The 25,598-nt window shown below is 40.2% G+C and overlaps 1 protein-coding gene across 3 annotated transcripts in view; it reads left to right on the top strand.

The window, feature by feature from the left end:
• LOC108411335 (chloride channel protein 2-like) overlaps nt 1–25,598 on the top strand; it is a 134,782-nt gene that overhangs the window by 45,346 nt on the left and 63,838 nt on the right. For 2 of the 3 annotated variants that reach the window (XM_037546395.1, XM_037546397.1), the window contains exons 2-5: nt 1,930–2,083; nt 12,337–12,378; nt 19,508–19,639; nt 22,319–22,447. In XM_037546395.1, the coding sequence (XP_037402292.1) occupies nt 1,930–2,083; nt 12,337–12,378; nt 19,508–19,639; nt 22,319–22,447 (457 nt within the window). The remainder of the gene's footprint in view (nt 1–1,929; nt 2,084–12,336; nt 12,379–19,507; nt 19,640–22,318; nt 22,448–25,598) is intronic. The other variant, XM_037546396.1, reaches the window with a different exon arrangement.

The following is a 25,598-nucleotide window of genomic DNA, read 5'->3' as shown; positions in this document are numbered from 1 at the left end:
TTGCACATAGTGATCTTGGGCTTGTGTGCAGCTACTCAGCCATAGGAACCCATTTCATTAAGCTCCTGATGCACAATTCTTGTGCTGATGTTGCTTCCAGAAGCAGTTTGGAATTGATTTGCACCTTTTTAGACTGATGTAAATTATGCAAAATTCCTTTTTTCTAATTGGCTGCTGTGTGTTGTGCCACCTTCAAAGAGCAGTCTGAATTAAAACACTCCTTACATCTTCAGCATGAATGGGCAGAGCTACACTACTGTTGACTGAGTGGATATATACGTGTGTGTGTGTGTGTGTGTGTGTGTGTGTGTTTGTGTTTTTCTTTGTTTGTTTGTTTGTGTTTGTTTTTTTTTGTTTTTTTTTAAGTCTCTTTTTGGAGCTTAGTTTGCATATATGGACTGTATGAATGGTATGAACTAAGGTTTGAAACTTAGAGGTTGCATATTACATGCAAATCTGAGTGCTTTTACATGCACTTGACAATTCAACCACATTCTGATTTCTTCAGTTATCTGACTATTCAAATGGTCATGTAAACAGCACAGCTGTGATGTAGAAATACAATGAAGAAATCCGATTTAAAAAGAGCTGGATTGTAGCTCCGTAATCAAATTTCTCAGTGCATGTGTACCCCTACTCTGATTTTCTTTCGCATTCTTCAGCCTACATATATGCGAAAACAGCCCAGAAATAAGCGAGCAGCGTCGCCACAAGACGCAAGACACGTCTTAGAGCGAAGCTGAAGCTTAATACATGTTTGGCAAAATAAAGAATTAAAATATTTTTCAGTTTTCCAGACGATACATTTTCATATTTTCAGATAAAGTGGTGCAGTGTTATATATATATATATATATATATATATATATATATATATATATATATATATATATATATATATATATATATATATATATATATAAAAATGTCATGGCACGAAGTTTGTTTTACAGTATGCTTACGTCACGTCTTCATCTGTGAGTTTCCCCATTGTCTGATTGCTCCAGTGCATGTAAACATGTTCATCGGATTACTGACAAATTCTGACTTTCATCAGTTATTGAATTATTAAGTGCTTGTAACTGATATGAGCGCTTTAAAATCGGATGCTTTCGTTCTGTTTGGTCCGTTGAACTCCTGGAGTTTGTAGTACTGTATTGGTGTGATTCTGCACTCAGTGTGGAGAGTGAACTGATATAATTGTACTATGACCTTTGGTCTCTTGGCTGTGCTTTAGATCATTAAGGCTAGAAAAACACCAACTTATCCTGTCAGCACTAAACACGTGTCTGTCTCTGTCTGTTTCTGTCTGTCTCTGTCTCTCTCTGTCTCTCTCTGTCTGTCTCTGTCTCTCTCTGTCTGTCTCTGTCTGTGTGTGTAACCTGATCTTGTAGATAAATGGTTATTGCCTGAAGGAAGTGGGAGTCTTCTGTGGACTTTTCCTGTGTGTGTGTGTGTGTGTGTGTGTGTGTGTGTGTGTGTGTGTGTGTGTGTGTGTAAACACTAGAACTTAAGTCACCCCAGTAGCTCTGATCATTACTGTAAAACTACATCACCAAAACTCGAAACGCATTCAGCTCTTCATTAAGCTCTCTGTCTCTCTGTCTTTGTCTGTCTGTCTGTCCCCAAATTTAAAAAAATGCGCTTCTCTGTCTTGACCTCATCTCTCTCACAGTGACCACTCAGTCTTCTCTGTCTGGACCCCCTGGACTCTTTATACCCGCTCTGTTCAGTATCCAGGCTGCTGTCAGTGAGTCTGAGCCTGATCAGGATCTGCCGCTGCTGAGGATCTCAGACAGTCCGGAGATTCTTTCCCAACTCACTCCCTTACATTTTAGGGGCTGATAGCATTTCAGCTCAGAGTTTTAATGTAATGTGTGTCTCTCTCTCTCTCTCTCTCTCACTCTCACTCTCACTCTCTCTTTAACAGATGTATGGCCGCTACACTCAAGAGCTGGGTGTTTACGCGAAGGAAGAAGCGGCGCGGCTGAGGGAGGAGGCGGCTTTCAGGCGTCTGGTGACGGAGCGGAGTCGGTCGCTCGACCTGCTCGAGTACGACAAGAGCCGCTGCGCGAAGTGCAGAAGTGAGTCCTTCAAGCTGGAGTCTGAGTCTCAGTAAGGCGTTCAGTGTAGCATTCGGTCAACACGAGACCTGGTACGACTGCCGGGAAGCTCCCGCAAAGGACTGCACATCGTATTTTAGTGATATACGATTGAAGAAAAGTGTTTTTTGCACACAGTTGTGAGAGAAAAGAGCTGTACACGATTCACAATGAGGACAATTATGTGGAGATGTGGCTTGCTGTCTCACAGAATCGAAACCGAACACAACAGCTTTCGCTTGGTTGTTAGCTTTCTCTCAATACGGTCTCTGTCCGAAACAGGTCCGTGAATTCTCGGTTACCTGCTAGAGCTGCCGGGAATTCCAGTGTTAGTCACTACTTGGCTATTTCCTACATTTCGTTGCGGGAAGACGAAGAAAATATAAACGCTAATATTCAGTGAAACGTATCGATTTTGCTTGTATTCACGAGTAAGTATGTTATTGCTGTGCCTTTCTATTCCAAAACAGGAGTGCCTGAATTAGCGAGGACAAGATAAAATACAGTTAGTTATACTGACACTTGGTGTTACAGCATTCAATGAGGAGAGATGTTGTGTAGAAGACGACGAGGCCTTGTTTGTGTCTAACCTGACACTTGTTAGCTCTGTCAGCTTATTAGCTCACCTGAAGAAACAGCCTCTGTTACTTTTTAACGTGCAAACCTACCCATGGTGCTCGGCGGATTAGGACTAGCCACTGTACATTGATAGAGGGGAATGTTGGCAAAATAGACTCACCGGCCACTTTATTAGGTTCAGTTGCTTGTCAACACAAACTGCTAATCACATGGCTGCAGCTCAATGCATTTAGGCATGTAGAGGTGGTCAAGACAACTTGAAGTGCAGACTGAGCATCAGAATGAGGAAGAAAGGGGATTTAAGGGACTTTGAACGTGGTGTGGTTGTTGGTGCCAGATGGGCTGTATGGGCTGTATTTCAGAAACTGCTGATCTACTGGGATTTTCACGCACAACCATCTCTAGGATTTACAGAGAACGGTCCGAAAAAGAGGAAATATCCAGTGAGCGGTCAGTTGTGTAGACGAAAATGCCTTGTTGATGTGAGAGGTCAGAGGAGAATGGGCAGACTGGTTCTAGATGATAGAAAGACAACAGGAGCTCAAATAACCAACCAAAATCTCTGAGGAACGTGCCATGAAGAATTAAGGCAGTTCTGAAGGCAAAAGGGGGTCTAACCTTTTACTAGCAGGGTGTACCTAATAAAGTGGCCGGTGAGTGTCAGCTATTTATTGGGCATCGGATCCATGAGTATGTTGTGCTTCCACAAGAGTTCTTGGGGGCTTTTCTAACAGGACTTTCATGGGGAATGTGAACATGTCCCCAAAAAAGAGGAGCAGTCATGGGCTAGAGGTTAGGGAACCAGCCCTGGGATCAGAAGGTCGCCAGTTCGATCCCCTTGGCTGACAGTCCATTACTGAAGTGCCCTTTAGCAAGACACCTAACCCCCATCTGCTCCCTGGGCGCTGTGGATAGATTGCCCACTGCTCTGGGCAAGTGTGTGTGTGTGTGTGTTTCACTGCACAGATGGGTTAAATGCAGAGGTCTAATGCCACAGTGTGCGAAACACCGTTGGTGGTTCTAAGTTCTTATACCTGTAGGGGCCTCAAGTTTGAATGATGGACGTTAGCTGTAAAGATATGCCGGTAAAAAGTACTGGGGAACGGCTTTGACATTATCTAAAAATGGACAAAAGTATGTTGCATAGCTAAAAACAGGAAGCTGCCACCTTGTGGGATGAATTTTGTCTGTACTCTTAAGTTTTTGTAGAAAACCGTATCAAACCATGTCAGAAACCAGGTCAAGCAAGTGTAGGATGCAGGCCTCTAGTACACAGCTACATTAGCCTTTAGCTCCTGTGCAAAACTAAAGAAACTTCAGACACTAAATGTCTTGGCTGATGAACATTTGCCAGTGGCGAACCATGACTATTGGAGCTTGGCCCTCGATCTGGGCCATAAATGTCAGAACTGGGTCAAAACATGAGGAAAAACCCACCTCTACAAGCATCCCAAGTGGATTCTAGTAGTTTGTTAGCACTAAGCTGATTCCACAGTGACTCTTCAGTGGAAAGACCGGCTGTTTTAATTTCTAAGAGCTCATTGATTAAGCTGCAGCGTGTATCCACATGCAGTCGCGTATCTAGTACGTCCAGAAGGCCTAGAATTATTAGCATGATTGGTTGATTCTTCCATCATAATGGTTAAGGTAATGTGTTAGGCCTTCTCTTCAGCTCCTGAAGTCCTAACCAATAGGAGAGCTCGCTTGGTTATATCTACCAAGATACCTCAGAGAAAAAACGACTCCTGATTGGCCAGTTTTCAGGGTTTTTACTAATGAGCCTGTTTATTTCTATCTAGAACTATCAATGTACTGTAGTTCTTCTAGAGTTCAAACAGAGGCATGATTGTATTGATGAAAATGAACTTAAAATTGCAGACGGATCGAATCATTAGACCTTCACTGAAGGCTTAGAAGTACCTGAAGGCTCTAACGTTTTGGATTTAAGGGGGGATTTTTTTGCCAAAGTTATTCCTTAATTTATCGACTGTTGCGTGGGACAGTTGGTGTCGTAGGGGTCATTTTTAGTAGTGACTTGGTAGCTTCCAGTTCCACTTAACGTAGTTCATTTTTCAGCTACTTTTCAGTCACAGCAGTTCAGAAAGCTGAAAAACAGTCAGATCCTCTGGCTTACCCAAAAGGAAGGGAGTAGGGCAAGTGAGTAGGGATTTATGATTCTTTGGATTGGAGAGGAGGCCTCAGTTTGAACGACGGGCCCGAAAAGCCACATCATGCCAAGACAAATTCCCGTATAACCTCTAACTTCTCCCATCGCTGTCAAGGCCGTGTCGTTTGCCCACAAGCTGCATTTAAACTGTGCTGATTTAATGGCGCACCATGGGTATGTACCGAGGTATGCAAAAGTTTACGCGCCCCAGGTCACATGTTTTGTTGAGATTTTTAAGCTGAAATAAGTTCACAGTACACATTTTACTTGCACAGTTACTGTTTAGTTTAAATTGCTCACTAAAATGTACATGAAAATATGTAACCTGACCAGAGGTGTTCAACCTTATATGTGTATATATATATATATGCGCTATTAGAGTGCTTTGTATTCATCTATATTAACATTGGCCTACATTTGTTTAAAGTGAACTTCAAATGAAATAACTTTATACATGCTATTATAATTTATACAAGCACTGTTATAATTACTGCAATATTAGTAATCACAGTAATAATGTTGCTGTCGTATCTTTTTATGGGACATCATTGTGGCTAAATTATTACACAAACTATTAAGTTTTAAAGAGAGCAGTGTTAATGTAGGTCCTCTGACTAAGCACTTCAGCAATAGAGTGGTGGCTAGGGCCTTTACAGGACCACCACTAACGGAGAGATGTTAAAGAAATATGAAAATGGAGCGATGTATCCTGAGCAGTGTTTTTTTTTTTTTTTTTTTTTTTTTTTTGTTTTCATGCATTTGAATTTCTTTCATCATTAATATTTCTGAGTCATCTCTGAGATGATTTAGAGCTAAATGACCACCTATTACATTGCAAGTGGTAATCATTGGGGTCCAAGCACTGTGGGGGGGGAAAACAAATGATAGGCAAAGTTTTAAAGTACTCTCTGTTTAAAACACCTTATTGGGGCAGATGTCCAAATTTCAGACACACTGACCCTTTGACCTCGGTAAACAGTTTTTAAAGGGCACATATTCTAGGTTCTTGTATTGTACTCTGTAAAAAATACTAGGTAATCAAGTAAAATTATCTCCAATCTAGGCAAAAAAATCTAATTTCTCCTACTGAGATTGTTGTAACTAATTAATTTAAGATTATTTACCTTGTTTCTAGATATTGTGCATAACCGTCTCAAAATGGGAAATCTTATTTAGATCGACTACATTTAAGATCCTTTCACTTGACAAAACATTTTTTCTTTGCAGTGTCTAGTCCAGTTATGTTTGTGTAGTTTAATATACCAAAAAGTCTTACTAAATTTGTTCTTAATCATTTTCCAACCTCTCTTTAACCCTTTAGAATTAAACAGGCTGTTTTTTGCCTTTCACAACTTTCATATGTAAATGAGCTCTATTCTGTTTGGTTGCCCTGCATTGTGCCTCATTCAAAAAGCAATCCAGGTTGAAATAACTTCAGAATAATTGGGCAGAGCCAAACTGCTGCAGGTAGGCTTTCAGGTATTTGGGGATATATGCAAATGTGGCCGTTTGTCTGACATCGCAAATTAAGTAAACCTTAGTAAAACCTAAATAAAAAAGCAAAAGCGACAAAATTCAGTTTGGCCTTTTAGCAAAAGTCTAAACACCTAGGAAACAGTATAATATTTGGATATGCCTTATATTTACAGGGTTATTGAACTCAAAAAAAAGCTATAGTGCTTCAAAATATGAAATGAGCTTTAATTTGTTATTCAGTCATTAATGCCTGTATGAACCGCCTGGTGTTAAACAGCTGAGTTTTATAAGTGCATTGCCCCCTCTTCTGGTCAGAAAGTGTATTTTAGAAGACCCTCTACCAAAAAGTGATTAGATTTGAGTGCGCAAGTCAGTATTTTACTCTTTTATTTAAAAATACTAATTTAAAACATAAATCTAATAGAATCAGATCGGTCTGAATGAAATGTTAGCCTGCTAATGGTGCCTCAAGTTACTCTTTCTTTCACCCTTTTCTCTATTCCTGTCTTTCTCTTTATATATTTCTATGTTACATTAATTTGAGCTTTTTTATTCTTTTTTTTTATTTTTATTGCTTTTATCATCACGTCATGCATCAACAAGTGATGTAATGTATTAAAAAGCAAATGCTGCAAATCTGTAGGATCCACATATTACCAAAAGGTGGCAGTGTTTTGCTTTAGTGAAGGAGTGGAGAGGTAGATGAGGGTATGTGTCTTGGGTTCAGGGTTAAAATCCCTGCTGGGGTGTGAGCAGGAAAGATCAGTCATAAATTATTGTAAATATATTATTCTTCACATCAGGCCAGTTAGTGTCCATAGGAGTGTGTTCAGTGTTGTGCAAAAGTCAGAGACCACCCCTCGTTTAATTTACATTTTAATTTACGTTTAATTTACAATATTTTTTACAAATGTATTTAACAGAAAATGTAGCTTCAAGAACTAAATATATCAGTTTGTTCAGCATTTATTGTCCAATTTTTGCTTTTAGTACAAAATAATTATTTTCAGGAGACTCGCTTTGAGGTTTTCGGGGTGTGTTTATACAAGTAGTTTGTTTCCAGACCAAAGCAGAAAATGACACGTTATATTTTAGTTCTGGTGTTCTGAGCGATCACACTGACATATTTGCCATTGAAACAAGTCCTACAAAAAGCTCACGACTGACTGTTCAGTGTCAAGCTCGTAACAATAGAAGAACCCTTTTTGGTGCCATCAAGAAAAGGTACTCTAGAGAACCAAATACAACACTTTTTCCATTATGCACTTTTACCATGCAGACAACCGTTTAAACATGTAAATGCTTCTGTATAGAATTCATGGCTGTAAATCTAAATAAAAAAAATGTATTTAACACTTTATATGCTGTGCTACACTACATCCAATTAAGCATGACTTTTTTTTTTTTTTTTTTTTTTAATCAAATAAGCAGTTGGGAAGTGTGTTTTAAGTACTGACGATGTCCACGATATGCTTAGAAAGATGCATTGTCACGTATTGTGATGTGATATTGTAATTTATCATGAAAATGATAAATATTGCCCAGTTGTTCAGTTCTAGCATTAGCCGCTTTTTTAAACCGAAACTGTCAATTTTTTACAGATCCAGAGCTGAAGAAGAGATTATAAAACACACAAATGTGTCAAAACCAGGTCAGAAGCACCTCTTTTCCACAAACCAAAGAAGCTCTGTAGAGAGGAGACTTTCTTTGTTCTGTCTTTGGTCTGCTAAGACGTCCTTGTTCTGTATCGCGTTCATACTTCAAATGGACTGCACCAGAATTCAGATGGAGCTCAAATGGTCTCGGTCCACTTACTTGGTGTGCACCAGAGTTTGGACGGGACTCAAGACTTATTTTTTGTGCACCAAAGTTTGAAGGAAACTTGCCCAATCTGAACATCAAAGGAATCTGCAAGGAACCTTTTTCGCCATCTCCAAAGTTCAATCTTAGAAGTTGGTTGCATTTCCTGCTTCGCACAATCCAAATAATCCTGGTTATTCATTCCCATCCTGACTCTGGGATGGTAATTGTATTGTTCTGAGAAAACCAGCAGCTTCTTTGTTTGATGTGTCCGTCTCCTTTTCTCAGTGAGCTTCTTCTTGATCAGCTACACATCCTTTCAGACCCACAGCGCTGAGTGGTCTTCTCACAGTGGAAGGATGGACAGAAACACCTGTCGATGTTCTCAGATCTGAAGCAGCTTGACCTCTCTCTCAGGGATCAAAGGTTTCAGTGCTGTTTATCTGATTGGGATGACTGGGATGACTGGATGGTCTACCACGTCTTCCAGGTGGTTGTTGGGAGTCCCATTATCTTGAACTCCAGCTCTGGAATATGGAAGAGGATGGAAACATCCTCTTATATCTAATCAGCTCAGAACTGTTTCTTTGAAGAGAAATGGCTTCTACTTAATGGTGGCTTTGACTAGAAATCAAACAAACGAAAGGTGGTTTCTGACATTTGCTGTGTTCTGTAGGTGGGAGTGTGTTTGTGTTACAGCTTCTGTTAGAAGTTCCACTCAGAGATATGGCATTAAAAAATGTAGGGTTATAAGAGACACACACACTTTCACTATAACAGGTGTGAGGTTAGCAGGAGCTGTGCGTGTGCTGCCACAGGTCGCCATGGTTACAGGTTGTCGAGCACCGAGCACTTCTCCTCCTACTCCTCCTCCCTCCGTCTCTTTTTCTGTCCACTGTCCCTCTTTCCCAGCTGCCTCTCTGTTTTCTCCACCGTGCAGCAGATCAGCTGAACATGCTTGATGGAGAAAACTGAGGACTAGGTGTACCTACGAGTGCAGGGGCAGCACAAAATGTGCCTTGTCTGCACCCGCAGTGCGCGTGAAATGTAGCGTTCAGCTGGCTTTTCATTGTTAAACTTTGGTGCAACTTTGGTTGCTGGTTACTTACATGAGTTGCATAAGGTAACCCACTTGAAAGTCAATTGCAGTAGTTGCAGGTAGCTCAGCTGCTTTTTTTTTTCCTCAACAGTTTCATGAATCAGCTGATCAAAATGCCAGTTAACTCATCAAATGATCATGTAAAACAATATATATGTAATGCAACATATTAAGTTGACCTTGAGTTGCATAATATACAGCCTTCTGCAACTCACTCGAAACATGGTTGCAGGCAGCTCAGCTGTTTTTGTTTCAACAGTTTCATTAAACAGCCAATCGAAACATCAGTTAGCACGTCGCATGATCATATAAAACAATATGTATGTAAAACAATATACAAAAATTCACTTGAGTTGCATAATGTAAAGCCTCCTGCAACTCACTTGAAACTCAGGTGCAATAGTTGCAGGCATCTCAGCCGTTTTTTTTTTTTGTTTTTTTTTCCCTCAACAGTTTAATGAAACAACCAATTACAACGCCAGATATCCCATCAAATAATCAAGTAAAACAATATATATGTAATATATTAAATTGCACTTGAGTTGCATAATGTAAAGCCTCCTGCAACTCAGTGGAAACTCAGTTGCCATGGTTGCAGACTGCGCAGCTGTTTTTTTTTTTTTTTTTTTTTTCCTTTACTTTTCTTCAACAGTTTTATGAAGCAGCCAATCAAAACGACTTCAGGTCAGTCCATCTTAGAAGAGCTTTAGCCCAGAGAAGTCGGCAGTGTTTCTGAATGTTGTTGTTTGGCTTCCACTTTGCATAGTAGAGTATTTTCTTGCATTGGCTGATGCAGCACTGGGCTGTGTTTACTGACAAGGGTTTTCCAAAGAATTCCCAACCCCATGTGGTGATATTCATTATTGAAGCATGCTGGTTTACTACCGTCAGATGTCACAGGCATTCAGTCTTGGTTTTCAGCATTGCCCTTCACCCACAGTTCCTCAGCACGGATGATCTTTGTTGAAGAACAGTTGATGCATTTCTTGGCAAAGCGTTGAGCTTAAACTCCAGGAGCATCCAGGAATGGCCTTTCCTGAATGCTCCTTTTATTGCCAAGCATTTTTGCACCACATGCCTTCCAGCATTCCTATTTTTAAATTGCCCCATTCGAACTTATGTTGCAGGAATCAATTTCAAAATGAGCGCAAATAAACAAAATAACAAAGTTCAGAGGGTAAAACATTAAATATCTCGTCATTTAGATGAATTTACCTCATCCCAACTTTTTGGAATTGGGTTTGAATGTAATTCCTGTTGGTGTCACTAAAACTTACACCTTCTTAGGCGTCAGAGTCCCTGGTGGGATCTAGTTTGATTTCAGTAATGCGTGAAGTTTGTTTTTCTTTATTCACAGCGTCAAGTTTAATTTCAAGTAAGATGCTTATTTGAGGATACAGTAGGGAGTGTGAGCACCGTCTGGTTTTAGAGATCAACCTTCACATTTTTAGGATTCCAATTTAAAGAAAGAAACAAAGAATGAAAGAAACCAGATCTACTACAGAGTCTGAGCCCATTTCTTGCCACCTTCATCTTCACAATTCCTCTTCCTCTCTTGCTTGGTGCATGTACAGGTTAGTCGTCATGGCAACAGCGCTCATCTAAACAGATGACGCTGTGACTCAAGCTGCTGATGTCATCTCTCTACAGTAGCCTGACTTCATCAGCAGGACCGTTCTGGGCTCAATTTCACATCTAATGCAACCTCTCACAGTAAAATAAATAAAGAATGAATAAAATGTGTTCAGATTTTAGATATTTACCAGGAGCGTGTTATGATCTACTTAAACCCAAGGCATTAATACAGACAGTAATAAGCTAAATATATACATAAAAATCATTATTTATTGTGTATTTTCTGTTGGTGTTGTCCCAAGCTCTTACCCCTAAATTTACACTTTTAAACCATTTTTAGGTCCCTACCGAAACACAGGTTTGGTCTGTGTGTGGAGCCTTATTTTAGCCACGCCCCCTGCATGTTCGTTCATTCATTCGTTTATTTATTAATTAATTAATTCATTATATTCCCAGGCCATAAAACACCCCTGCATTTTAGAGAGTCCCTCACGGCCACATGGTGAGCAGCAGTGTGGAACATTAAGAATCGTCCTACTGAAACAGTGTTGGTCTGTGGGCGGAGCCTTGTTTTAACCACGCCTCTATAATTACTCTTTAACATCTTTTTACTCTTGTATTTGCTTATTACCAACTTGTTAATGGTACTAAATGTATTATTTAGTAACAAATTGAAAAAATTAGCATGTACTTTTTTAATAAATACAACTTTTTACCGTATCATTACAAAGAAAATGCTACCAGTGTTTATTAAAAAATAAACGCAAATAATAAACCACTGTTAGCCGACAACAAGAGGTTTATTGTAGCATCTAAAGGGTTTTATTTGGAATAAAATTATTGATGGTAAATCTACTTAAGCTGAGTTTTATATTAGTGACCTCTTCAGGGATTTTTTTTAAAAGCAGCGTAAAATTAGTACGGCTTCACTTTCTGCTCCCGCTGCTCCTCTGAAAGACAACTGATTGAGGTCTTGATGGTGCTGGAAAGAAAGAAAGAGAGAAAGAAAGAGAGAAAGAAAGAGAAGAGGGAAAAGTGTTGGGCAATTGGTCAGAGAATGGCAAAGAATGGACAGAATTGTTTCTGCCGGAGATGACGGGTTGATTTTTGTGTTTTTTGGGTTGTTTTTTTTTTTTTGTTTGTTTTTTTTTTGTTTTTCGCTTTCCTGTACATATTGAACAGGTTCTGTTCTTATTATCAAAGTCCTCAAACTGTCTGTTACTGTTTCACGTATGTTTGTCTGAGTGCACGAGTGTCACCCTCTACCTGTTGCCCTGATCTGTCTGAGGGGGCGCTGTGGTGCGTTGATTGATTAAGACCCTGCCATTTAGGTCATTAAAGGGAAAACCTCATGTTGAACGGACCAATAGACGTGCATTACAGAACATTTTTTTTTTCCTTCTCATGTAAATTTAACATTTTGGAAACAGCAGGTTTGTATCAACTGAAGTGCCTTTCTTGGTGCTTGGAACCCTTTCATTGCCACTTGTGGCTGTATTCAGATTACTCTCACTCTAACTGCGTTCTCTTTGTTCTCAGGGTATCCTTACGCCCTGGACGCTCCTCAAGATTTTTTTTCTGGTAAATCTGTTGTTATTGTTGTTTTTGTTGCTGAATCTGTTAAAGGTGTTCAGAGCCACTGAAGCCTTTACAGGTGCTTAACTCATTAAAGCTTATGAATAAATTAAATACCCTGTGTTCCAGCTATTAATAACCTCATCAATTAAACAACCCTGCCATCTGCCTGTCCTGTCCTGTGTGTGTGTGTGTGTGTGTGTGTGTGTGTGTGTGTGTGTGTGTGTGTGTGATCAACTGAATGAGATTTTTTTTTTATTTTATTTGTCCATTTATAAGAAATACATATACCCCTACCTTATTGTATATGTATTACTACATTTCCAAGAGTATTCACTCACCCATCCAAAATGTATAAAGCCAAGCCCCTAGGCCTGCAGACTGCTTCTACAGACATTAGTGAAAGAATGGGTCGCTCTCAGGAGCTCAGTGAATTCCAGCGTGGTGCCGTGATCGGACGCCACCTGTGCAGCAAGTCCAGTCGTGAAATTTCCTCACTACTAAATATTCCACAGTCGAGGGCTTATATTTTGTTTGTAATCCAGAGATGAATGACTTTTATTAGGGCAAGAAAATTGCCGTCTGACAGACTGATCAATGGACGTGTGTGGGGGTGTAATATCCCACGCTGCAGTAGTAGCCCATGCTGGCCTGTTATTAATGCCTTCATTAACCATGAAACGTCTTCGTCCCAGCCGCCAGGGCATGTGTGCGCAGTGCTGCAAGGCTTGTTGAATGAAGCCTGTGTGTGTGTGTGTGTGTGTGTGTGTGTCAGTCAGCAGAATATATAAACAGAATGAACCCTGCATTGCGCTTTAGTGTAGCAGCTGACCGTGCACAAACCCGGAGAATGGACCCCCACATACATCTCATTTAGATACGGTACACATACAACTGTACAGCAATGTGGAATAAGTTCTTCATCATCATCATCATCTTTAACCGCTTAGTCCAGCTGGGGTCACGGTAATAGTTTGCAGCACGGAGAATCCCAGACGACCCTGTCCCCTGCAACCATCTCCGACTCATTCCCAGGGACCCCAAGCCACTCCCAGGCCAAATTTGGAGATATAATCCCTGCAGTGGGTCCTAGGATGACCCCAGGGACTCATCCGAGTAGGCTGTGCCTGGTAAACCCCCACTGGGAGGCATCCAGAGGGCATCCAGATCAGACCAAACCACTTCAACTGGCTGTGGAGAAGTAGCGGCTCTACTCTGAGCTCCTCCTGGATGACCAAGCTCCTCAAATTCTATCTAGTACAGTGTCTTTGTGCTCTGCGTCCGTTCCCCCGGGCACTGATGACGGCCACAAGAGCCAGTGGAAAGGCAGGGCCTGAATCCCGGACACTGCCTTCGTGCCTCTCGTGGCTGAAGACCTGCCCCCGCCATCACTCACATCCCTCTGTGGTGTTCAGGATTCGGCTCCCGCCGGCTCCCGCAGCTGCCATCGGGGCCCTGGGGCAAAAGTGCAGGGTACAAAGACCCTGAGAGTCGTCAAAGTAGGGAAAACCTTACAGTAGTGTCTGCGTTTACTAATGAGAACGTAGATCATTTGCACATTTTTACATCCTGTTTAATGTATAGTGTTATTCGTTGGGTGGAGCAGTTTTCAGACAACAGTGAGCTTAACAAGGTCTACTGACGCTGCCTCCTCAGCGCTGGTGCAGATCAGGGCCCGGTGTGGTTGCAGGGCACAGTCTGTTATCTAGTACTTTTGGTATCTGTACCTCATACTTACCTGGTCAATACCTAGAACTAAAGGCGCTGCAAAAGAAATCTGTACCGAAAAACTTATGACTGAACCTTGGAGTTGTTTACTAGAAGCGTAGGAAAAAAACATGTGGCGAAAGAGGGAGAAATAACGGAGTGAGGGATGGAAGAGGGAGCCGTGCTGTAAAACCGGAGGTTTGAATCAGGTTTAACAGCTCAAACATGAAAACTCACTCGCTCAGATTTCCATAAACTCTCCATCACATTTGCATAAGCAGCAGATTTCATGTTCTGCCCGTCACAAGAGCCTAAATGAGTTTGTTTGTGATGCTCGTCAGTCTGATACACTTGTTTCTCATTAGATCTTAATGGCCCAATGAGAGCGCGGCGAGGTGAGGGGCTCATTCTGCTGCCTAATCGAGATTTTATTTTTCTCATAACAGAAAGCGAGAGAGCACAGAACCTCCATTAAGTGAGTTCACCCAAGTTTGTGTGTAAAAAAAGGGAAAAAAATCTCCATCCAGCCATCCATCATTTTAGCTGCACCCCAGTCGGCCTGGTAGGGGTTGCCGTGGATACTGAAAGCATCTTGTGCTGGTGCTGTGGACGGTGATTAGAGCTGGAAAACTGTAAACACACTCAGAGAACATAAAGCAGCGGTTCTCAGTCTAATGTGTAGTCGTGTATTTGGGCGTCACTGCTGAAAATCAGAGGCTGATCTTGCGATAAAATCTACATACTGTATAAAAATGTTTCATGTTTTTGGTATAAATGGAATTCTCTAATTTTATAAATTAGTTTAGCTAATTATTTGTCTTTTTTTATAAATAAGTTGATATACCTAAGTTTTTATTAAATGTTATTTTGTATTAGCATTAAATGCATTATAAATATAACACATATTTTTATATTCACATTTATTAAATATCTTGCTCAGTTGTATTAATATTACAATATACTGTAATCTAAACTTTTTAAAAATTGTTACTTTTTTTAGAGTTTTAATAAAAACTTTTATTTAATTAGAATGTGCTATTCATGTAGAAATGTTGTCATTTTTATGTAATATATTTTATTTAGTATATTTACTATGAATTGTATAATTGTGACAATTATCAATAATTACAATGTATTTTACATGCAGAAAATAATGCATTTGGAAAATATATTTTTATAAATAATTACAATGCACGGATGAAGTAATGTTTCAATTAATCTTTAAATTAGCAATTTAATTAATTATATCAACTCTACAAATGAGCGTAATCATTTTTTGAAATATTAATGTTTTGTAGAAGCAATCATTTTGATAAACATTTAGTTTTTTGTAATCAGTTATCTTGCTCATGTTTATTAATATTGCAGTATATTGTAAATGTAACCTTTTGGTACATTTTATTAATCATTTTAATAAATTTTTTTTTAAAAATAACAATGCATTATAAATATAGAAATGTTTATCAATTTTATAATGTTTGTGTAATTTTTATGTAATATATATTTTTATGTAGTATCTTTAATCTCAATTTTGTAACTGGGACAGTGTTATGTAAACATTTTTCAGATAGTTTTTATGAATTATTAGAATTTTTAATAAATAGTATCCATAATCACATTGCATTATACAAACAAAAGATGTTATAAATTTGTAATATTTTTGATAAAAAGCTACAATGCATGAACAAAGTCATCTATTAATCATAATTAATTTTGGACATATTTGGGGGAAAATGGGTTTTGTGGAAGCAGTCTTTATATAAAGTATTTTTATTACATAAAATAATTACAGCATAAATATATATGGTGTTATGCATTTGTAAATACAAATGTTACATGGTTGTAAATGATTAGTGTTGCACATACATTTTATAAATTATTTTAATTTTTTTATTGTAATATATTTCAGAAAATATTTCAATAATTCTCAATTATTTCAGTGATTCATGCATGTCAGAATTATTCATATTGAGTAAATTTTATAATGAATTACAGTACATTGTAATTGGAACATTCACTAGGATAATTTTTACAGCAAGTGTTTATTAAAACCTTCTAAATCTGGAAAAATAGGGGAAAAAACTTCATAAAAATCTGTTGAACTTGATTCATTTGTGTATATTTTCACTTCAGTCAATGCCGTTTTGAAATTTCTAGCAATAACTGTGTTGAATATTTTGCTGATTTAGACCCATTTGACTGACGTAAATTTAACTCTGTTTCCTACAGATGCATTTTTTTAGATGTTTTGTTTGCTGTTTATATTTGGACGTGAAGCCGCTTCAGGAAAAGCATAAAGAATAAATATTGAGTACCTCCATGACTTGCGTGGACGTTTATGAATTTACTGTATTGTGCTGCCAGATTTTATTAAGAGCCACTGGAAAACACACCAGGTGACAGAAGGCCCATGAGAACACAGCTTGATGGTAGGCGGGTAGATGTAGACAGAGACTGAGAGGGAGGTGTGAGAACAAAAGTCACACACTAAAATGTGTAATTCTGCTACACGATCTAGTTTTATCTTTATGTTGACACATTTCATGTCCTCATCTAAGATTCAGCAAGTAAGAGATGGAGATGTTTATCTAGATCCAACTCCAGTTCCAGTGTTTTAGGTCTGAAAACGCTGTGCTGCTGGTGATAACTTTACAGGGTTGGTCTACAGACGGCAGCTTGTAGGGTTCGCTCTACTGATCATAACCTCGAGTGCATTGTGAGATGTACAGTAACTTTAAAGGACTGCTCTGCTTCGAGGATCAACAGTAACTGTACGTGTCACTGCTAACAATGAAAGGGGTCACTCTGCTGACAATAACTGTAAGGGTCTCTCCACGGACAACTTTCAGGGATTGCTCTACTCACAATAACTGAAGTTCATTCTACTCACGGTAACTTTCAATGGTCACCCTTCTGACAGTAAGGATCGCTCCACTGACAACTTTCAGGGATCGCTCCACTTTCAGAAGTCACTCCACTGACAGTAACTTGAAGTAGCCGCTCTACTGACATTGCTGGTAAAATGACCCGTACAGTTAATAATTACAAGGGTCGGTCTACTGACGATGACTTTCAAGGCCACTGTACTGACTGTAACTTTAAGGGGTCGCGCCGGTGACAGTATTTTGTGGTTAAATCAGCATTGTGGCCTATAGAGAATGTTTTTCATATGGCTGGATGTTGTGTGCCTGTTTCGCCTCATTGTTTCTGTACCTGTTGTTTTTCAGTGTGTGTCTCTGGGTCCTCCTGCTGCTGATGTAATTGAGCGGATTAGTCGAGTGAGAGTTTGTAGAAGCGTGGCGTGTGGGAACCGTGCTGTCCCTTCATTAGCCCCCCGACTCTAACTGTGCTCAACGCTAATCTCCACTCTCACCCCACATCCCCTACAGCTCGCACAGCCGTAGGAGGGAGTAGGCAATGCAGCCTAAAGCTTTTATGTATTTGCTTATTTGTTTATTTAGTATTAACACATTATTTATGTAGCATTAACATTAATGTGTGTGTTTTTAATGTGTTTACTGTGCATGACGCGAGAACAGCATTTTCAGAAGTTCTAACTTCAGTAAATGCCCACAGAGTCCCTCTCTAGTTTCTGCCAGTTAGTAAATTGGGTTGAAAAAGCCAACTTGCTTGTTTTCTTGTTGTTATTCATTTATTGTAGAGAATGTAGCCAAATGTTATGTCATCATGATACAAGTACAGTAGCAAAATCCTAGCAACTGCCTGGGATACCATTATAACCACCTAGCAGTAACCTAGCAACCACCAAGTAACTCCAAGCAACTCCCTAGCAAATACCAGAGATACCATAGCAACTGCATAACAATACTTTAAGAATCACTTCGAACGCCATGGCAGCCATATAGTAATACCCTAGCAACCACCTGAAACACTGTCACAACCTAGTGACACTCTAGCAAGTGCCTGGTATACCATAGTACCCACCTAGCAATAAATTAGCAACCATCTGGAACACCATAGCAACTGCCTAGTAACTCTCTAGCAACAACCAGAGATAACATAGCAACCACATTGCAGTACCTTAGCAACCACTTGGAAAACCGTGGCAGGAATATAGTAATACTCTAGGAACCACCTGAAACACTGTTACCACCACCTAGTAACACCCTGGCACCCACATTGCTCTAGAAATCAGCTAGAGTACCATAGCAACTACATAGCAGCACCATAGCAATTGCCTGAACTACCATAGCAATACCCTAGCAACAACCTGGGATATCAAAGCAAACACCTAGCAACAACCAGAGATACCATAGCAACTGCATCGCAGTACCTCAGCAACCACTTGGAACACCATGGCAGTCATGTAATAGTACTCTAGCAACCACCTGAAACACTAACAACTGCCTAGTAACACCCTAGCAACCACCTTGGATGCAATCACCTAATAATACTCTATAAATCAGCTGGAGTGCCATAGCAACTGCATAGCAGCACCATAACAGTTGCCTGAAATACCACAGCAACATCTCAACAACCACCTGGAACACCATAAAACCCGCCAGGCCACCACCTAATAACACCCTAGCAACCACCTTGGGTATAGTTGCTTAACAGTGCTCTAGAAAACAGCTGGAGCACCATAGCAATTGCCTGAAATACCACAGCAACGCCATAGCAACCACTTGAAATACGATCACAACTTTCTAGGCACCACCTACCAACACCCTAGCAACTACCTGAAAAACTTCAGCACCTGCCAGATGGCCTAACAACCACCTAGAACATCATAGAAAATAACTAGCAGCTCTCCTGCAACCATCTGAGATGGCATCCACTGTTTAAGCAACCAAACAAAGAAAATAACCCCTTTTTATGTAAATTAACTGCAGATATGCAGCATAAACAAGCTACTACTGTCAAATGTGTAGTACATCATCAACTCAACTAAGAATACTGGAGACTGTGGGACTCTGTTCAGTGCTCAGATCATGCAAACCAGTAAAAACAAGTAAAGGAAGCCAACATCAGCCCACCGAATAACTTCAGGAGGTCGCTCCACTGACAGTTACTCTATATCTATATATAGAGCACAGAGAACGGCAGGAGTGAGTGCCTTTATAGCCAATTAGGTTCATTACAGCTTCCAAAGACGCTCTACTGTTGTCGATTTGACCTGCGTGTAAACTTGTGATTAGATTTCCAAAACTGCGTATTTAAACATCTTGATAGATCAGTGTGTGTTGTCTCTGTTTCTGCTGACCACATCCCCATCATTCATTTCAGAATCAGTTCTGTGTACTTCCTTTACTTTTAAATAGAAAATAAGTCGAGTTGTACTCAAGTAACTGATGTAGTGCTGTATATTTTGGGTACTGTGGTGTTTTAGCTGTGTTTTAGGCAGTTTTCAGAAGTCTACTGGTATATTATGGGTAACATAGTTCTGGGTGTGTGTTTTCCCCCACAGTCTGTACAGTGCACTGTCAGAAGTTCCTGATCTCTCGGGTGGGCGAGGACTGGATCTTTCTCATTCTGCTTGGCCTGGTCATGGCGCTCGTCAGCTGGGTGATGGACTTCTGCATTGCGCTATGCCTACAAGGTAGGTGTGTGTGTGCGTGTGTGTGTGTGTTTCCCACTCCATTCCTCCATTTCTCTTTCCATTACTTTGAAATGCATGGCATCTAATGGAGAGAGAAATGGATGGATGGATGGCTGGCTGGATGGAGGGAGGGATGGATGAGGAAACTGCAGTAGGGAATCACATGTATGGATGGATGGGGAATCATGTAGATGGATCAGTGAACGGATGAACTGATGCAAAATTATACTGATGGTTGAATGGATGGGAAAAGTAAATTAGTTGAATGGATGGATGGGGATTCGGATGGATGGATGGATGAATGAATGGGGAATCATACTGATGGATGGATGGTTGGATAGATGGATGTGGAATCACACTGATGGATGGATGGTTGGATAGATGGATGTGGAATCACACTGATGGATGGATGGATGGATGGATGGATGGATGGATGGATGGATGGATGGAAGGATGGATGGATGGATGAATGGATGGGGAATCACACTGATGGATGGATGGTTGGATAGATGGATGGGGAATCACACGGATGGATGGATGGATGGATGGAAGGATGGATGGATGGATGAATGGATGGGGAATCACACTGATGGATGGATGGTTGGATAGATGGATGGGGAATCACACTGATGGATGGATGGTTGGATAGATGGATGGGGAATCACACGGATGGATGGATGGATGGATGGATGAATGGATGGGGAATCACACTGATGGATGGATGGTTGGATAGATAGATGGGGAATCACACTGATGGATGGATGAATGGATGGGGAATCACACTGATGGATGGATGGATGAATGGATGGGGAATCACACTGATGGATGGATGATTGGATAGATGGATGGGGAATCACACTGATGGTTGGATGAATGGATGGGGAATCACACTGTTGGATGGATGGTTGGATAGATGGATGGGGAATCACACTGATGGATGGATGGTTGGATGGATGGTTGGATAGATGGATGGGGAATCACACGGATGGATGGATGGATGGATGGATGGATGGATGGATCATACTGATGAAAGGATGGATGAATGGATGGGGAATCACACGGATGGATGGATGGATGGATGGATCATACTGATGAAAGGATGGATGAATGGATGGGGAATCACACGGATGGATGGATGGATGGATGGATGGATGGATGGATGGATGGATGGATGGGGAATCATACTGATGGATGAATGGATGGGGAATCACACTGATGGATGGATGGATGAATGGATGGGGAATCACACTGATGGATGGATGGTTGGATAGATGGATGGTGAATCCTACTGTAAGATGCTTGGATGGATGGTGAATCATACTGTAAGATGTTTGAATGGATGGATGTATGGTGATCGTACAGGTGGAGGGATGGATACGTAGGTGAATGGATGGAAAGATGGATGGGACGTGGCGTTCACTGTGCTGCGGTGCAATTAGCTTTGGGTTCTGTTACAACTCATAAGATATATTTCCTAGTTGTCGGTGTGCTAGAATCCATGCTTCTCATCCTTCACTGAGCCACTGCACAGAATATAATCGCGTAGTCATCATCAAAATAACTTGATTTCATGATCAGTTGGCCAAAATGATTAGGAATAAACTGGCAGCATATTAAAGTAGCTGTTTTTGAGATTTGAGATTGTCTCTTTAGCAATAATCCACAGAAAACTGTAGCCTATGAATGAGTGGGGCACATAGACTTGGTTGATTTGATGACTTTGGTCGGAATATGAAAGTGTGTTTAGGTCTGTGATCTTGTGTTTACATCCAGCACGTCTTAAAGTCTTCAGTGACTCACAGCGGATACTGTAAGTGAGAGTGTGGATAATAGTGTGTAGGTATGTGTGAGATGTGCACATGCGTCAGTCATGCTTCTTAATTTGCTTCCAGAAATAGTTACTGGAGCATCGCTGTGTGTGCGGAAGTGTGAGAGATAAACGTAGAGAGCAGTTTGACGTGCCGAAGGTGCAGACAGGTGGTGACGTGCGCAGACTCGGGCGGGGCTGAGGCGTTTCAGAAGGCCGCTGTGGTTTGGGACACTTCATATTAGCCAACATCACACAGAAGCCTTAATGGAAATGAGCGTTGTTGTTTACGTGGTAATTTGGTGAGCGAAAACCAGGCATACGGTGAAGTTCTTTGCAGAAAACAATGCCATTACGTGTTCATGGGTCACCAAAAGTTTTCATTGCGTTCAGTTCAGTCCAGTTACTTGGCTACAATTTCTTGGAGGACGATTGTTTACCTCAGTTATTCTCAGTTATTAATACTAATTATTATAGTAAAAACTTATTAAAATAGTGTATTTTGTCTGTGATTTTCTAAAAGCGATAAGCCACTTGGGGCCATGCATTACAGTGATTTTATGACAATTGATAGTGGTTTACTTCATGCCTAATAACACCCTAACCTGTGGTAAAATCACACAGCCTTTACTGGACTGTTGCGTTATTATACAGCTATAAGAACGACTTTCAGCGCATCTCTGTATACCAACAGGAATACTGTCGTTCATACACTCCCTCATACACACTCTGTCATACACAAACTCTGAGATGGATTTGTTTCTATGCATGTCTCACGAGTGCCATCTAATGCTATCAACCTTACATTTTAGTTGTATGTGTTACTATCACTCTCTCTCTCTCTCTCTCTGTCTCTCTCTCTCTCTCTCTAGCCCAGAAGTGGATGTATGGAGGTTTGGACAGTAATGTGGTGCTGCAGTATCTGGCCTGGGTCACCTATCCAGTAGTCCTCATCAGCTTCTCAGCAGGTTTTACGCACATAGTAGCACCGCAGGCTGCTGGTAAGAATGAATGAATCAATCAATCAATCAATCAATAAATAAATAAAGGTGTGTGTCATGTGTGTCATATACATAATGTTTATCAGTCTACTCAGGCTTTAGCAGAGCTCAGTAACGCTTAGATTAATAACCAATCACATTGATTTATCAGTCTACTCAGGCTTTAGCAGAGCTCAGTAACGCTTAGATTAATAACCAATCACATTGATTTATCAGTCTACTCAGGCTTTAGCAGAGCTCAGTAACGCTGAGATTAATAACTGATCACATTGATTTATCAGTCTACTCAGGCTTTAGCAGAGCTCAGTAACGCTGAGATTAATAACTGATCACATTGATTTATCAGTCTACTCAGGCTTTAGCAAAGCTCAGTAACATTTAGATTAATAACCAATCACATTGATTTATCAGTCTACTCAGGCTTTAGCAGAGCTCAGTAACGCTTAGATTAATAACCAATCACATTGATTTATCAGTCTACTCAGGCTTTAGCAGAGCTCAGTAACACTGAGATTAATAACCGATCGCATTGATTTATCAGTCTACTCAGGCTTTAGCAGAGCTCAGTAACAGTGAGATTAATACCTGATCATCACATTGATTTATCAGTCTACTCAGGCTTTAGCAGAGCTCAGTAACAGTGAGATTAATACCTGATCATCACATTGATTTATCAGTCTACTCAGGCTTTAGCAGAGCTCAGTAACACTGAGATTAATAACTGATCGCATTGATTTATCAGTCTACTCAGGCTTTAGCAGAGCTCAGTAACACTGAGATTAATAACTGACCATATTGATTTATCAGTCTACTCAGGCTTTAGCAGAGCTCAGTACCACTGAGATTAATAACTGATCATCACATTGATTTATCAGTCTACTAACTGATCACATTGATTTATCAGTCTACTAACTGATCACATTGATTTATCAGTCTACTCAGGCTTTAGCAGCAACTTCAATGTTTGTAAAAGAGCTGTTAACTAAGGATCATTTTTTAAGTTGAGGCACTCTGTGAAAGCTGAAATTGGGTTTGTTCTGTGGTGCGAGTGGCACTGTCATGCTTAGTTTTTCCTGAGGTTTTGTTTATTTTTTTAATGACTCTAATTGTCTGCTTCTTCTGTCGACGCCACCCATCCACTCAGGAAAAATATTGACTTAACAATAAAAAGGAAATACAAATGTTTTCAGACAGTTAAAAACAGCAATGCAAGCCCCGCGGTAACAGTGCACAAAGGCAGCTTCATTTTTTTTGCCCCTCGCCTCTAGAAACACCTGACCTTTCAGTTGTCCACTCGCACCAATATTCTGCTGATGTTTCATCTTCACGTATACACATTACCTATGGCAAGGGTAGGCCCCCACAAATTGCTGTGTTGAAAATTTCCTGCAAATGACATATTTTTAAGCAAAAACGTTGAGTTTTGTTTTCTTGTGGGCTTTCATGCTTTCTAGCGATAAACAGATGGACCTTGAGGTGGAAAAGATTGAGAATCCCTGCTCTGAAATATACGTGGATGGCACATCCTGGCAATCCTATTGAGAAGTTGTAGAAGTTGTAACTCTATTTTAGACCTGTCAGTTTGCACTTGAATATGTCAAGCTAATCAAAACCAAGCAGGTTGAAAATAACGAGTGTGTTTACATATAGTAATCACAACAATTTAATAATCCAATAACTGCAGAAAAACTGATTCAACGCATGTACATGCACATGAGTAATCAGATAATGGGGAAACTCCAGGTCTACATGAGTCAGATAGTAATCAGATAATGGGGAAACTCCAGGTCTACATGAGTCAGACAGTAATCGTATAACGGAGAAACTCCAGGACTACATGAGTCAGACAGTAATCGGATAACGGAGAAACTCCAGGACTACATGAGTCAGACAGTAATCGGATAACGGGGAAACTCCCGGTCTGCATGAGTCAGACAGTAATCGGATAACGGGGAAACTCCAGGTCTACATGAGTCAGACAGTAATCAGATAACGGGGAAACTCCAGGTCTACATGAGTCAGACAGTAATCAGATTTCTGCTTTCTGAGCCAATAAACTCACAGAAGAAGACGCAACACGTCATCTAGAAGCGAAGAATATTTAAATCCTTCACTTCATCGAGAATGTAGTTGGTTCCAAAATTGTTTTGCTGCATCTCGTGAGGACAGTTCGCCTATTTCCAGTCTGTTCTGCACATGCACTGACTAAGAGAAATGAAAGAAATCAGAGTGAGTTCACAGCACTGAGAAATCTGATTACTGATCTCAAATCCAGCCTCTTTTTCAGATTTCTAGACCTTACTCCAGTCTAAGAAATCAGAGTGTGCTGTTTACATGACCGTTGGAATAATCGGATAACTGCAGATTACGATTGGATTAGTGAGCACATGTAAATGCACTCACTGACGACTGCAAAACCTTTCCATACCGTAAAGTTCATCCGATGCGGCAGCACATTTGTGGGTGGAGCATGTATAGATCAGTTAGCACCTAAACCTTAATGATAGTTTGCAAGAGAAAAGAAAATGCATCCAGCATGGCAAGAGCTTTGTACTCACTACTCCATAATCAATTATAACCTCTTCAGCTGTGGCTTTTTGGAGGGTTTTAAAACCCTGAACTTCATGCAATTCAATTTTGATAGTTATAGTTACTGAACAATGGATGAAAAGGCAGCAAAGTGGGCAACAGCATTACAACGACAGCTGTCTGCCAGCTCTTTGAAGAGGGTTTCAACATGGGAACACATTGTACAGGCCGCTGTCTAGGCCTTATTGCATTGGTGTAGAGGTTTAAACAGTGCTTAAAAGCATATTTGTAATGGATTTTATGTAACCCTAATTAGCTAGAATGGATTCCTGCTTTTCAGGGCAGTTGTGATAAACCATTTGTTCAGCACGGATGGCACTGTATGTGTGTAGTGGGTTAAATGTATTGAGTCCCAGTTCAGTTGAATCACCAGATCTGCGCAGAGTGATTCCAATTAGTTATGAATAGGAAACACAAAGTACCTGATTATATAAGTGTTCACTCTTTTTAATATTACCCTCCCAGATCATCACTGGTGCAGCCAATTGGTGTTAAAACATAATTAGTTAAACAGATGGGTCAAGTGGTTGTAGTGTATATGCAGCGTTATATAGAAGTTGGA

The sequence above is a fragment of the Pygocentrus nattereri genome, chromosome 17 (assembly GCF_015220715.1).
Source record: "Pygocentrus nattereri isolate fPygNat1 chromosome 17, fPygNat1.pri, whole genome shotgun sequence".
Taxonomy (NCBI): Eukaryota; Metazoa; Chordata; class Actinopteri; order Characiformes; family Serrasalmidae; genus Pygocentrus; species Pygocentrus nattereri.
This window is presented reverse-complemented; position numbering and strand designations above follow the sequence as displayed.